General features: G+C 40.9%; 1 protein-coding gene and 1 long non-coding RNA gene across 3 annotated transcripts; one reads left to right on the top strand and one right to left on the bottom strand.

Moving 5' to 3' along the window:
- The first annotated feature begins 4,756 nt into the window (after positions 1-4,756).
- LOC112434273 (uncharacterized) lies at positions 4,757-7,358 on the top strand. 2 transcript variants are annotated; one of them, XR_013100578.1, is made up of 3 exons: positions 4,757-5,210; positions 5,296-5,654; positions 6,262-7,358. It is a non-coding gene; the product is annotated as an uncharacterized LOC112434273 (long non-coding RNA). The 2 variants fall into 2 exon arrangements; XR_013100579.1 differs by lacking the exon at positions 4,757-5,210 and having other exon boundaries at positions 5,356-5,403; positions 5,481-5,654.
- Positions 7,359-8,718: 1,360 nt separating this feature from the next.
- On the bottom strand, positions 8,719-9,989 carry LOC143413433 (uncharacterized). The gene is made up of 4 exons (XM_076876509.1): positions 9,880-9,989; positions 9,664-9,716; positions 8,929-9,308; positions 8,719-8,832 (listed from the first exon to the last, which is right to left on the bottom strand). Exons 1-4 carry the CDS (start codon positions 9,909-9,911, stop codon positions 8,719-8,721), a joined length of 579 nt encoding a protein of 192 aa, XP_076732624.1. The 5' UTR covers positions 9,912-9,989.
- Between the last annotated feature and the right edge of the window lie 6,120 nt (positions 9,990-16,109).

Below are 16,109 nucleotides of genomic sequence, written 5' to 3'. Positions count from 1 at the left end.
CACAGGAAATCACATGATAGCGTGGGGCTAGATCTCACAATGGGTTCACCCAAAACCTTGGCTGATTGAGACCCACACCCGTTTTCACGGAGGAGGAGGAGTTTCACATGCTGAACATGTGACAGCCTGGTTTAAAGGGACCAAAAGTAACTGGACACCTGATTCAGTTCAGGTTTATTCATCCGCTCCAAACCACAGCAGCAGTCACCTCCAGGGAACCAGCTGATCCATGTAACTGGGGACAGACCACAGCCCAGAGCACTGGTTCATGATGTGTTTGTGGACTGTAGGTTGTTTGGATAGAGATGAGATGTACACAGCAGTCTGTCTCTAATGTTTAATGAAATGTTCTGAAGATGATAATAACTTGTGATTTTCTTTTGAATGAATCTTTAATCGTGTTGTAGGGCCTCTGACTCTCATGAAGATTTTCACATTAATGTGCTTTTCACAAAGATATTAACAATGAAAATGACGTGCAGCCCTGAACTACTCATGCGTTAACTCAGCGGTTCCCAACCCCCGGGTCACGGACCGGTCCGTGAGTCGTTTGGTACCGGGCCGTGAGAGTCGAGGCTCGGTGTGAAATTGATGGTTGATAGGTTTGTAGCATAAACCTGTTCGCTGGATCGTTCAATCCAGCTACACAACAAAGCAAGACACGAGTAGTTCTTTATGTTTCTCGTGCACGGGAGAGACCTGGACCAATGCCGTTCCTTCGCTTGACCACAGTCGCTCTCGTCCGTTCCCTCGTAACACTGCTCTTTTATTGAGGTTACATGAATATACATAGGTTCATTAACATACACGTGAACAAAGGTACTAGTCTGTATGTTATGTAGGTGTGTGTGTGTGTGTGTGTGTGTGTGTGTGTGTGTGTGTGTGTGTGTGTGTGTGTGTGTGTGTGTGTGTGTGTGTGTGTGGAGTCAGAGTGTGACCCCATAAACGACTTCCCTAAACCTGCTGGTCTGGAAGTCCAGCAGTTCATCTAAACAAAAGGCACTTAGACTAAAACAGACATCCTACCACAAAACAATAAGAAGGTAGCACCTCTCCCATGATCCCAGGACGTGGGTGTGAATGCCAGAACACTCTGGAGTCACACAAAGTCTTTAAAGACTACTATCATTACACAATTGGTTCTACACCTCTGAGCATATATGGTTAGATATTCCCCAATAACAATGACAATGATAAAATATAAATCCAACAATGGTTTTCAGGGTTTTTATCGTTAACTTCGTTTCCCTGGGTCTTTTCCCGTGTTGTCGTCGTGTGTCTTATTTTGAAAGAAATGTTTACGTGTTACCATAGCGACCAGAGAGCATTAAGGGTGCAGACAGGTGCATCCAACAACATTTTATTTTCCCTTATTTGATTTATGGACCTAACTGTATGAACTGGACTTTGGCTTTAATGCTGCTCCTCTTCATCATTGCTGTGTTGCATTTCCATCATTCTGCTGCTGGATTCACTGCAGGCTTTAACAAACACTCCTTTGGGTCCAGGCCCAGCCACGTGTTTGTAAGCTGCTGTGCTCCTCACAAATAAAGCCTGAAGCAGCTCAGACTGTTAGAAGCAGCACTGAGCCCTGTTACAGTTATAGTGTTAGAGCAACGGCTGCAGCCTACAGCATTTAAACTAGCTGACAGTAAACACATCAGTCCAGATGTTACCACATTACTTTGTGATGCTGAGAGTTAAAGGAGACTGGCTGATTAAAATCCCATTCCTTACATCACCGTCCTCTGCTCTGACTGCTTTCATTTAATCACAATCAGAATACTTTTTTGATCCCCAGGGGAAATTATTTAGGTTACAGTGCTGCAGCACAAACAGGAACAAAGACACAACACACTAAGTAAGAAATAGCACAATATACACAATATATACATGCATACATATGAGTCACTTATAAGTAACATGTGAGTGCTGGGGTCTATGACAGCAGGCAGGTCTGTATTTATGTCCAGGCTGACATGAACAGCTAGTAGTTCAGGGTTCAACACTCAGGAAAGTGTGTGACCTTCCACACTGACAGAAGATGCTAAACATGACTTTAAACTGTTGTTTGTTAAAGCCTCACAGATCTGAGAGCAGGGCTCAGTGGGTACATGAGCCTTTATACATGAAGGCTTTCTGTTTCCAGGAGAGGAAACATGTGATCCAGCTGTGTTTGGTCACATGGATCTGCTCTGCATGGATCACCTGACTAAAACATGTTGTTATTATTGTTCTTACAGTCTTAAATCGGTACATCAGGTGGGTCACATGACACCCGGGGGTGACAGCAGCATCTTTCCTCTTTAGAAAGCTGCTCTCTGTCCCAGGAGCTGTTGTCACAGTAACAGCAGGAACAGGAAGTCACATGCTCTCTGCTCTGTGATTGGCTGCTTCTTATCTCAGCTTCCTGCAGAGGGTGGGGTCTGCTGATAACGCACACCAACAGAAGTGTGACTTTCACTTCCTGTTTATTGCTGTTGTTCTTAAAGCTCTCAGACGATGCTGCAGCGCCCCCTGCTGACACAAACTCCTCCCTCTGTCTCAGAGGTCACAGGTCAGCCTGCTGCAGAGGGTCTTCATGGACTTCCTGTTACAGAGACGGGTCTCAGCGTCAACACTGGTTTCTGATTGGACGGTGTGGAAACCCAGCTTCCTCCAGCCGAGTGATGTGTGGATTCATCACTCTCTGTGGATCAGTGTAAGTCTGTGTGTGGGTCAGCTGCAGGACTTGTTTGACCTTTGACCCTGGAAGACAGAGCTGGTTACTGCTGTGTGACTCCTGCCGTCGCTCCACTTTAAATTTTACTTAAAATAAGTCCTGACATGGCCCCGCCCCCTCTGACCTGCTGCTCCTGGATGTGCTGAGGACACAGCGGAGGCTCAGAGGGGGCGGGGCTTTTCCCGTGGCGGTAACCAAACTGCATTAGGTCACTGCACTGCCAGTGTTTAACCACACCTCTTCTGACTGACCTTTGACCTCTGACATGTTGATTTGATCCTTATTTAATGACGTCTTTTATCTAGTGATTTAATTCTGTGTATTTATATGTGATGGTGTTCCTGAGTTCAGCCTCAGCTGATATCCACAGACGCTCCTATTGGCTGGTTTTAAAAACACATTTTTCCATTAAAGAGACTCTTTTAAAAACACGTCTGCCTGAAATTCACATTTCATTTATTTTGGGGGATTTTAACAGAGAGATAGAACTTTATGAATCCCTCATGTTTATCCTCCAGGACATCCAGTTTGTAGCAGCAGAACACCGACAAATCTTTACACAGCACAGAATTAGGATATCAAATAAAGGGGAATAAGAGAATATGAATATAAGCATAAATATGTACATATATACACAGACCTCACACAGAGACAGCAGCTACACTGTGTGTGGATGTGATCCAGTCACAGCTGTGGGTTTCAGTCAGTGTGTCTCTAACTTCATGGTCACATTTCAAAGCTTATTGCAGCCAGAAGATGTTCAAGTAAAAGATTTATTGCTGTACTCGTCTACCAGGATAACAGGAGGTTCATAAAGCTGTGTCATACTTCAGCTTTACATCATGCAGTAGTAGTTTATTAAACCCCCCAAAATATGACTATCCAGAGTTGGGACCAGGAAGGAGAGTTGCAGTCTTACACGCCTCTCTGCAGCTTCTCTCCTCCTGCTACCCCCCCAAAAACCCATCTCCATAGAGACTGTGTCAGCTTCCAAACAGACAAAAAACAAACTAAAAACCAGCAACAAACAACTTAAACATAAACAGTCACAAAGAAAGAACAATACAGTATCCACATCTGAACCAAAGAGTAAAACAGTGAAATGTGGATTATTAAACATTAGGTCTCTCTCCTCCAAGTCTCTGTTAGTACATGTTAGTAAAAACATTTCTGCATTTTACCCATATTTTATTTTTAACTCAAAATCAAAGATTCCAGATTCTCCTACATGTTGGTTTTGAATCAGATAGGACGACAGATTTCAGGTGGCCCTGTGTCTTTCTCTATTACATTTGCCACTGTGTAACTCAAAGTTATTTAAGGACTAGTTTATTTCAATGGATGAGTTTACTGACTGACGCGCAGAAGAAATAGTTCTTTATGGAGCCTAGATGGTGTGAATGATAAGACCAAAGACTGCAATATCTTGTACCAAAAATATATTGAATAAATGGAGGAAAGGGGAAATGGAACAAAATAATTAACACAACACACAACATAAATGCCCACAATTAAATAATAAATCAATGCTGTGATCTTTCTGTGCAAAAGTCCTTTTTGGTCCTCTTCTTTTTAAAGTTCACTTTTAAGGTATTCCTCCTTAGAGTCCAGCTTCATACAAATGGGGAAATATGTCCGTAATCCAAAGACGGCTAAGTGGGGGAAAGAGGGGAAACAAAGAATGGTCCTACCGGCTCGCCACTTCAATATGAAGAAGATTAATTCAAAGGGAGGGAACAAAACCTGACCTGTAGGTCAGAAAAACGTCCATTAGCACATCAAGTTCGATTCAGTTTATCGGTAAACAAATATATTTTTCTGCAAGCCTATGTAACAATGCAAATCATCATCAACCAATGTACAACAGTTAAATTATTAATTATCTTGGCTACGTAGCTTAATCTATACATTCCAGTAGCGTTCGCTACAAACAATACAAAAACAACAATAAAGGAAAACAGCTGTCTAACAGACAGCATAGCCGAATTCAAGGCAACACATAACAATAATCATTCAATCGCACTTTGTTTCAAAGTAAGCCCATTAAAGTGCTTAAGTAAATAAAAGTGTTCAAAAACAGCGGTTTTTGAGCCGGAGTTCTGCTCGCGGTGGGAACGCCGCCGCACAAAGTCATTTTTTAATCGCGCAAACGATCGACTGGTTACTGACAACCAAAAGGTTGTTTTTGGTAGATATTAAAGATCATGGGTGGGCGGGGCAAATGGAGCAGTTTTCTACAGTCGAGTAAAATTCCAGGAAAGAGCTGGGTGTGGCTTTCCTTTAAATCACATGATCAACAGCTTTAAGATGGAGGCAACTCGCTCAGTGTTTCCTGTTTCATTCTTAGACTGTGGCGATGGTAAGTAGCAGCTTTTCACTTGTTACCTGGCATCTTTTCAGCCACCAATGATAGTCATTGTATGTTATCAACATTTCACTAACTATGTTTTCTCTCATGTTTAAAATAGGCCGACCAAGAGCAAAATAGGTATGTCTGCAGACTCTGCTGTAGCCAAAGTTATCAGATCTCCTGTGTCTTTAAATCCCTAACTGCTCGATCATTATCATTTTAGAAGACAACAATTTCTCAAAGGAGGTTCAAAACTAATGCCTACAAGATTACCAAGAGGAGGGTTCGGGGCTCTTACATGACTCCGGGAAGTCAACACTTGGTGGATGAGGTGTGTTACCTTTGACACTTTTAAGACAGTCCTGTTTATCACTACTAACAATAAGCAAATATGTTTTCACTCAACAGATCCTTCACAGCATGTTGTTTCTGGGCAAAATCAACAACATCCCCTTTTCTCCAGAAGAAATCTTCCCTAATCCTTTTGTTTTGGGTTCTTTAATGAGAAGATATCCCAGGCCTTTAAAGTTGTATTCGACTCAGCTTCCCAGGCGAAGTCCCTTCTCCTGTGTGCTCGACATGGTAAGATAATTCTTCTCACATTGTCAGTCAATCTGACAAACTTCCAGTTTTTAGGAAAGTATAATGCAAAGTGCTTTTTTACTGAGAAATCCAAAGAAAATCCATACTGTACCTTATACTTCAACATATGCTTCTAGCTATGCTTCTCCACCAAACACAGAGACTGCAGGAGAGCTGGAGACTTGCTTCAGAATTTGTTAGTTCTAAATAATGTCTAACAGACTCATTATTGGAGATGCTTACAGTCTTCAAGGCGTATATGATGCTGTCACTGTGTAGCTGCTGGATCTGTTAAGTCAGCTCAAAGACTCTAAATTCAGCGTGTTTTGACAGCCCGGCATAGCAAAATAGAAAAAAAAAGGTCAATTAGCAAATTTAATTATAAATTAGTGAGAACAAAGATGGATTTTTGCTTATTGATTTAAAATTAAATAGATTTTTGTGACATGTTTCACCCCCTATCTTAAAATGTCTAAACCAAAAGCATCCAATGGTCCTGCATAGTTAAATAAGTCAAGCAGCGAAACAAACACGTTGATCAACTTTCTATGAAAAACAACTATATAATCAGGTGCAACACTTTGACCAGATCTGTAACTGTTTTCAGATCGTCCTGCAAAATAACTCAGAGAATGAAGAGCAAATAAAGCAGAGTCTGCAAGATCTCCTCACAGACTTGGACTTAGAAGAGAATAATAAAAAAACAGCTTTCGTCTCGTCCACCATCTGCATTTCTCAAAAATCCCAAACCAACAAATCAGAAAGGTACTGCGGAGTCTCCATGTCCACCAAAGGTCCTAACGCTGGGAAAATTATGATTGCTGCCTCCTGTCTTAGCAAATGGCATAAATATGTATCTGGTGCGGTGATGACCTATTATCCAAACACAGTCCAGAAAGATTACTTTGATGGAACAATTGAAGTACCTGGAAATATCAGGTGTGAGGCTTTTTGTCTCCGTGATGGTGCCAGAATGAAGCCTTGCAGATCATGTAAGAATTTGTTTGGCTTGAACACAGAAGACCTCAGAGAGTGGCCATATGGTAACTGTGCTGAAGCTGAGAGCCTGAGCAATTTGCTTGAAAATGAGAGAGAAGTTGAAACACATGTGGATGAATACTCAGCTGAAAAGGATAACAGGCAGAGAGCTGAGGATGAGGTTGGTAGGGTTCTTAGAACTGTGTTGCAAAGGATTCGGTTTAACTGGACAGGTGAATTTTACAACCCAGAACAAGAGTGAGATTTCATGAAATCATTTGCATTCATCATTCTGATAAATCAAAGATTCTCTGCTCTGACAGCATCTGTGTGGATTTTCTGTAATCACAGAGACGTGTATAAGCATGTTTACTTTCCATCTCCATGTAATTGTCACATTTAATAATTAAAACTGGCTTCTATGGGTTTTTGTTTGTTTGCTTACATATCTAGTGTTTAATGCAATATGAAGCATTATCAGACAGCATTTATTGGGAAGAATCCCATGTTTATACTGGTCTGTACCCAGGGTACACAGAAAATAAAAACATGTTTTCTTATTATGATCCCAACTATAATTTACTTAAGCAAAAGCACTACATGTGTAGTTATAATATTTATAGCAGTTACTGTTGAGCTTTAAATTTATCATCTTAAATGTTTATATGCTGATTATATTGCTTTATATAAGAAAGGCCTAACTCTGAGTACACTCTGTGCCAAAAAGTGCTGACAGGAAACTGCATGCTTTTGCAGAAACGTGCTTTTGCAGCTAGAAAGTGAAGCTGATATATATCAGTTTTAATTAGTTTTTACCAACTGCTTGCTAGGGCAATCCCACGAGTTTGGTGTTTTTGTATTGAACATGATTCCAAGTGCTTTCTATAACACATAGCAGAGGTGCCACAACAAAGACTGAGAAGAGGACAGGAAGAGACAGTAAAAGAGATGCACTCCTTCGCCATTCATGTTAAAGCGTTGCATAGCTTTAATTTTAGAGAGTGTTGCATAACTTTAGTCATTTTTCTACCACAGGTGAAGCCAAGAATTGTGAAGCTCTCTTTTGGCCAAATACCAGAATCTGTAAGAAGAAGAAAAAACAAACAATCAAATAGGTCATTATTAAGAGAACAACAATCTCTTGATGATTATCCACAGTGTCTTTGATAACTCTGAGATACAAACTGTCAAGGATATACACATCCCAGCAAACAATAGCTGTGTTTGACTAAAGCGATTAATAACAAGGACAGAGCTACAATCACTACAGTCAAACATAAAGGGCTTAATCCTGAATCCAAGTCTGAGCTGTGATGCCGTTGGTGCTGAAAGCTGCTCAGATCCTGAAGCTGCACGTTTTGTCTCTCTCTAACCAAACCAGCAGCAAAAGAAGACACATTTCGCTTGACATAAACATTGTCATGAATTCCCTCTTACTTTTGCTGGTTTGCTTCCACCACCATTAAAACACACACAGAAAAACAACACAGCACAGCTCTCTGCCTCTCTCAGTGTACTTTAAGAACACCGTTTCCCATCTCAAATCTCTGTTTTTGGCATTATTCGCTTGCTTGTTATGAAGCAGTCTACCGTTGTTTACAGCCATTTTTTTAATGACTTCCGACAAGACAGCCTGTTTTCTGCTGTTCAATACCAAATTTTATTTATTTTTTTAAAATTACGTGAAACTGCAAAATGCTCTGCTGTGTCTCTATTAAAACCTCTTATTAAAACCTCTGAATCACTTCAGCAGCATCAGCCAATGTACATTTGTTGAGTCGTGGTTCTCGTCTGCTTTTGTTCTACTGCAGAATAATATTTTTAAGGTTATCTACTGTAAAAAGCTAGGCCAGGAAAATCTGCTTCATGGTTTTGTGTTTTATCCTCAGTTACTTTGACACAAAAGCATCTGCTGTGATGCTCACACCTCTGATGAAGTTTCACAAGTGTCAGTACTGATAAATGATCAGAATTATAATGTTTCTGACTCTCTGAGTAAGAATTAAATGGAATCTAATTGGGACCTTGTGAATTGGAATTGAACAGGTTCTAGAAATCAGTGATGATACTCAGCTCCAATACCCACCTATGATATTAGGCTTACGAACGCTGACTGGGTTTCATTTACCAGCTTTTTATGTTCTTCCTGCAGTTTCCTCCCCACATCACTCATCTTAACTTTTTTCCAGTCCTCCTCAGTCTAAACAGAACACACAACAATACAAAGAAAAGCTCAGGTGATTGATCTCTAACACTAGGCATCCCCAGTCTTATTCTTAGCAGTCTAACTTCTCACCATATCTTTGAAGGCCTCTCCATTGTAGTAGCGCTTGGATGCTGGATACTCTATCGTTTTGTCACATAGTTCCAGGAAACTGGAAGCCACCAGATGCAGCTCCTCTCCGTCATAGCCGTACAGCTTTTTGTCCTCACACGTCATCAGCACAAGCTCGTCACATGGACATGAGGTGCCCTTTACCACACCAATAACCTGCATTTTTACAATCTCGGGAAGGTAGAATTTTCCCCAGGCGTTAACTTCATCATCATCCCCGTTGTATTTGGTGTTCTCAAGCTCTTCTATCCACAGGTCAGCACCACTTGGCTTCTTCAGGTGAACGCACATGCTTTTGTTTTTGGAAACAAAATCTTTCACCCATTTCAGGTACTTTTCACCTGGAAAGAAGCAGACAAGGAAATATGGATGAATGTAGAAGTGTTGGAAAAGACAAATAGCAAGGTTATCCTACAGCAGTTTGTGAAAATGTTGTATCTTGAAATAAGCAGGCAAAATGAGGATCTCACTTATCTCATATGTTCTGACTACCGACTTTCTTCAGTTAAAGGACAAAAAAAGGGCACACTGGAGGCTGACAGAGTGTGCAATGGTGGGAATCATTTTGCAGAACTCACTAAAGTTTGTTTCTCCTGGAACAAGCTTTTTACACTTCGGCAAATGAAAATACTGTGTTAAACTAAAAAAGAGCACCAGACCAAGGTCTACAGTACTAACAGAAAAGCATGCCGTTACCTGTTGCCTGTCGACACAGCTGCTGATCTTCCTCACCAAAAAAATGAGGATCCCTGAAAGGAATAGAAAGGTTATGTTAAAATGAATGACTGTCACGGTGATCATGGGAAGCTCCGAAATATCACAACAACAGCTACGAAATCACAAAATGCAGTGTGATGTCTGTAAGCACCAAACATGACATCTCTGCAAATTCATCTTGAAATATGTAGGTACCTCACACGTACAGCTGCAGCCATCTCAGCCATTTATCTCCTAGAAAAATATGTTATTGTTAAAACGGTTATGGAAAATCCAACTTGAGATGAAATCTACTTAAACAAGTTTGTGACTTTCAAAAACAAACAAAACATAAATTTTAAAAATCTTTGCTGTTAAAATAGAATTAATGTTGTCTGTAGCAACTAACCGGAAATATAATGGTCTTTATCGGTTATTTGCTTGCCACTCAGTATATTTATTCTAAGCCTAAACACTATGATAGTGTTGAGTTTAAAAACGAAACTAAGGTGAATGTGACAAACAAAGCGCCTTCTTGTTCTCTGTGATAATGTAAAGTTATTAATGAAAAAACAAACGAGTAAAAAACGGACTGGAAACATGTCTTCAATCAAAACTCGACAAAAACAAAGAAACAGCCTCACTTCTCTGCGACGCTCCCTAAAAATGACGTTACGTGTTACGTACCAGAGATTTCTATACAGCCCTTTATCAAGCCGAGAGAAAGTGACGCAAAACCCTCCAACTAATAATGACCAGAGATGGGCAGTAACGCGTTACTTGTAACGCGTTACTGTAATCTGATTACTTTTTTCAAGTAACGAGTAAAGTAAGGGATTACTATTGCAAAATCGGTAATTAGATTACCGTTACTTTCCCGTAGGAACGCTGCGTTACTGCGTTACTAAAACCGTGATCTTTTTTTGCGAGAATGTCTCATGACAGTGACGTAAGCAAGTGCGACGTTGGTGACAGCAGCTGTGTGCAGATCAACAATGGATCACATATCGAGTGCAGAGAGAGTATGAGCGTGCAGCGTTTAAAGCGTGGTAGTACTGACCTTACTTTGAGTTTGATTCCATAAAAAGTGACAAAAACATTAGTGTCCGCTGTGCGTGGGAAGAAAACTTATTTTTACAGCGAAAAAACCCCTAAACTTCCAACAAGCACCGAGTAGCTACGACGTAATGGGAAACTCACAGAGACACTCGCGCGGATTCTTCAACTGACCGCAGCACACCTGCACCAGGGTAACCCTCCGCCTACCCTGCTCCTGCTTTACAGGTGAAAATAGAGCAACAGGACTGCTGAGTCTTTGACTTTATTTATTTTCTGCTATGTTTTACTTGCATCTGTTTGAAAGAGTGAGTGAAAACACAAAAAATATTTTATTTTATGTGCTGGAATGTGTAGAAAATAGGTTTAAATGTTAAACTAATTTCTTCCAGTCAGAGAATGTTGCATATAATTAAATGTTTTGCTTGATGCATAAAGTTAAAAGATTAAAACTAATAAAACAAGTTAAAAAAAGAGACTTTTCCATTTGATTACATTTTGTATGATGGATTATGCAGAAAAAGTAGAATTGGGCTGAAAGATCTATCGCTTTATCACCTCTTCAGGTTGTAAATCGTGTTTTTAAAAAGTAACTAAGTAACTAAGTAACTAAGTAATTAATTACTTTTGAAAATAAGTAATCAGTAAAGTAACGGGATTACTTTTTTGGGGGAGTAATCAGTAATTAGTTACTGATTACTTTTTTCAAGTAACTTGACCAACACTAATAACGACTAGCAGAGAGGCTCAGCTGAGTGTAGTTACCTGGTTTGCAGACGCATACAGACGTTTCCTGTCCTCTCGGACGCAGCTGTGATAGAACATGTGGTGCATTACCGCCACCAACTGGCTTGGAGTGAGGACCGGAAATCGCTCATGCCAAATCAAAAAAAAAAAAACCATAAAGAAAGATTAAGTGAAGAGATAAATGAATACATTAAATCAAGAAGAAAAAAACCCACCACCGGACATATACATCCTCATATCCTTCTGTACAAATGAGTTTGTTTTAGAAACTGAAAAAAGCCACAAAACCTTCACATCTAGAAATCCTTTGCAGTAAAACTTGTTTTTTGGCAGGTTCCACAGGTTTTGAATCAGTTTTCTTCTTTATTCCTGATCATTTTGACAATGAAAAAGAACATGTTCTATAGGGCTTTGGAGTTGACGTCACGCCGCAATGCATTGTGGGAGCGCGGCACCATTTTCGAGGTCTACGAATCAAAACAAACACACTGTGTTGGAACGACGATTACAAGATGCTTAAAAGCAGCTCAAAAGAGAATGGACTGTATAGAGACCGATTGCGTCCAGAGGCGAAGCGGCGGTACTTGCAGAAAATAGCGTGCAGTGGAAATGTGGACCCGTATGAAATACGGCCGTGGAGTAGAAACCCTGAAGACGTAGCCTGATATATTTTCGTACCTTATCTGTGGAGTCAGCGCGTACAAGTCGTCATTCAAACAAAGGTAAGTCAGCTCGAGTACTGCGTGTGAAATGCGTTTGATTTCCCTGCAAACATTCACATTAGTGCAGCATAAATTCATTCATGAGGGGAAATTACAGTGAGAACATGTGGAGGCTGTTAGAGGGAGAAGATAGTGAGTTCAGTGCAGGGCTGTGCAGAGAGGTTTAAAGGGGCGGGTGCTCAAAGTTAAAAAGGGGCACATTGAACCAGGCTGAATAACAACAACACACATTCATCAAGAATCTAATATGGGAAGGGCAGGGCTGTGTTGGTCTGAGACTGTAGACATTAGAAAGTCCACAGGAGAGATGGTAGCTGATTAAACAAGTGTCATGAGATAATAACAAAATGCAAAGATTGGTGACAGCGCTTGGAACCATAAGGCAACAAAAAACTATGTATGTAAAAAAAAAAAAAAAAAAAAAAAAAAAAAAAAATATATATATATATATATATATATATATATATATATACAGTGGGGCAAAAAAGTATTTAGTCAGCCACCGATTGTGCAAGTTCCCCCACTTAAAATGATGACAGAGGTCAGTAATTTGCACCAGAGGTACACTTCAACTGTGAGAGACAGAATGTGAAAAAAAAATCCATGAATCCACATGGTAGGATTTGTAAAGAATTTATTCGTAAATCAGGGTGGAAAATAAGTATTTGGTCACCTCAAACAAGGAAAATCTCTGGCTCTCACAGACCTGTAACGTCTTCTGTAAGAAGCTTTTCTGTCCCCCACTCGTTACCTGTATGAATGGCACCTGTTTGAACTCATCATCTGTATAAAAGACACCTGTCCACAGCCTCAAACAGTCAGACTCCAAACGCCGCCATGGCCAAGACCAAAGAGCTTTCGAAGGACACCAGGAAAAGTTTTGTAGACCTGCACCAGACTGGGAAGAGTGAATCTACAATAGGCAAGCAGCTTGGTGTGAAGAAATCAACTGTGGGAGCAATCATCAGAAAATGGAAGACATACAAGACCACTGATAATCTCCCTCGATCTGGGGCTCCACGCAAGATCTCATCCCGTGGGGTCAAAATGATCATGAGAACGGTGAGCAAAGATCCCAGAACCACACGGGGGGACCTGGTGAATGACCTGCAGAGAGCTGGGACCAAAGTAACAAAGGTCACCATCAGTAACACACTACAACGGCAGGGAATCAAATCCCGCAGTGCCAGACGTGTTCCGCTGCTGAAGCCAGTGCATGTCCAGGCCCGTCTGAAGTTTGCCAGAGAGCACATGGATGATACAGCAGAGGATTGGGAGAATGTCATGTGGTCAGATGAAACCAAAGTAGAACTTTTTGGTATTTTGGTATCCTGTGTTTGTTGTTGAAGACTTCTTCAGCTTCTTCTCAAGGACATCAGCTGCTTGTTTGGCAGCAGAGGCAGTTAAGAAGCTTCCTGAAAAACACTGAACAGTGAGTTCACTGTGGCATATGACAGATTCAGCTTTCTGTGTGCAAATGTGTCTGTGTCGACCTTTCAAATGCTGTTGAATCCAAAACATCAGCGGCTCCTCGGCTGCTCACTTCATGCACTTCTGTCTGTGTGACAGTCCAATGACATCACAGCTGTTTCCAGCCCCAGTGTCTCAGGACTGGACACCTTTAAACATGTCGAGGATCAAACAGCGTCCAGCTAAACACACATGAAACTATCAGAGCTGACAATCATTCCAATAACATCTAATGGTTCATGTATGTAGACACAGGACTACAAGGAAATGGCTCTCAGCATCTGGCTGTGGGAACACATGAGTCCCTGTTTGTGTTCAGATTGTGTGCATGTTTTAGACGTGTGTCACATGTAGAAACACAACAATCCCACAATGACACACAGATGTGTTTGACACAGCTGTGCAGCTGTAAGTTGTTTCTAATGATTCATTGAAGCTCTTCTAACATTCTGGAGACGATCAGTACATGAATCTGTTCAACACGACAACAATTTGACTTCAGTGTGAACGTTTGCATTAAATAACCTTCTTCATCCAGCTGACAGCATCTTCATCCTATGATGTGAACAGTTCCTCCTGTTGATGACAAACCTCTGACAGGATCTGCTTGAGGAGCTTTTTCATGTGCAGCTCTCTGAGCTCAGGGCTGAGCTGCTGTTTCATCTTTAAGAGCTGCTGCCTCCTCGCCGGACTTGTTCTCCTCTTCTTCTCCTAATGACACCATTTCTGCTTCATATTAAATTCAATAAAGATGCTGACATGTATCTGTAGCAACAACATCATTGAATCTAGAACAACTGGAGCCAAACCAGTGGCTCTGCTGGGATCACTGGTGAGCCAACACTTCCTTGTTGATGCAGATTTCAGGGCTTCCTTTTGCTCCTCCGTTATAACTGTTCTCTCTTCTCAACACATGATGACACAAAGGAATCAGCAGTGACAAAGATGATGCTGAAGAGAAGCACACACTTCACACATATAACAGAGCAGTGCAGTTACACACACCTCTGCTCGACATCAGGCCTCAAACAAAGACACAAAACACTAACTTGACTCTAAACAGAAGAAACGAGCAGCTGTTTCTGTTCTGTGCTTATTTATATTTGACACACATGCTTCTCTTTGTGCAAACACACATCGCACTATAAGGGTAACCTCGCACACAATGATTGGACAGCACAGTGATGATGCTGGGAGATCCTATACGCAGCAACACAGAAACACTGAGAACTTTAAACAATGATGGAAAGTGTTATAAATGACTTGTTGGCCTCTGATCTGTCACAAACAGCTGAAACGTGTCTCTCATGAGTCACATGAAGGTTTTTGACAGAAAGGACAAAAAGTAGCTGCAGTCAGTTTGTGTCATTTTTATATTTATTCATCTGGGAGAAAAATCTGAGGGACATTAAAATGTGTTTTCAACAGAGACAAGAACATGAATATAACAGAACAGGTAAATGAACATGTTTCAAGTAAACAGCTGGACTGATCAGGTCCAAACACAGAGTGATAAACTTGTCAAACAGCTGTCATATCTTTATATAGAAGCTCTTTATAAATGCTGCTCACTGCAGTCTGTTTACTAATAATGTCAAAGTGTTAGAAACACAGAAACATCAGAATGGTCTTTGTTCACAGAAACCTGTCTGGGATCCTTTGTTGTTCTTTTGATGCAGAGTTACATTATAAATATAAAGAGTTATTTCAGAGTCTCATCAGTTTTCCTGCATGTCTTTATTTAACACATCAGCAGGGCTGAAGCTCTCATGTTAAACACACACTGATCTATGGACACGTTCATGTGTTTCTAACAGAACCAGGCTGTTATCAGCCTGCACTAACATTATGTCACACACACTGAATGTAACAGTGACAGTTTACATCATCACACAATCAGCTGTGATTGTTTCACTGTCATCAAACGAGTCAACAGGAAGTAGAATCAATAGAAACCAATCATTTACTGACAGCATGTCTGATGGAAATAAGTGCAGATTATGTATGAAGTCTAACTGCACACAGTAACTGTGTTACAATAAGGACTTAACAGCGCCCTCTGCTGGAGTGTTTCAGTACTGCGTTAACTAGAATACACCACCACCTCCTCACACCACCTGCTACAGCTCTACTCTTCTATGACTACAGTCATCCACAGCACTGATGTGAGGTCACATGGTTCATATGTAAGGAGCACAGCTGACCTCAGGTCAGTTTAATGACTGTGAGCAGCAGCTGTGTTATTGTCACTGTGACAGGGAGACACTCTCAGACACAGCACTCATGTCAGCTTGTTCTCATGCAGGAGGATCAGGAGCTCCATGTTTGTCTTTCTGTTTGAATCATGATGTGTTTGTGCCATCAGAGTCTGTCATGAGTACTCAGGGTTTCACAGCAGCTCTTCTGGATGCTGACGAGGACTCCAACCTCATGTTTCACCTCTCTGAGCTT

This window comes from Maylandia zebra, linkage group LG2, assembly GCF_041146795.1.
Source record: "Maylandia zebra isolate NMK-2024a linkage group LG2, Mzebra_GT3a, whole genome shotgun sequence".
Classification (NCBI taxonomy): Eukaryota; Metazoa; Chordata; class Actinopteri; order Cichliformes; family Cichlidae; genus Maylandia; species Maylandia zebra.
Note: the sequence above shows the minus strand (reverse complement) of the source record. Positions and strands in the feature narration are given on the sequence as shown.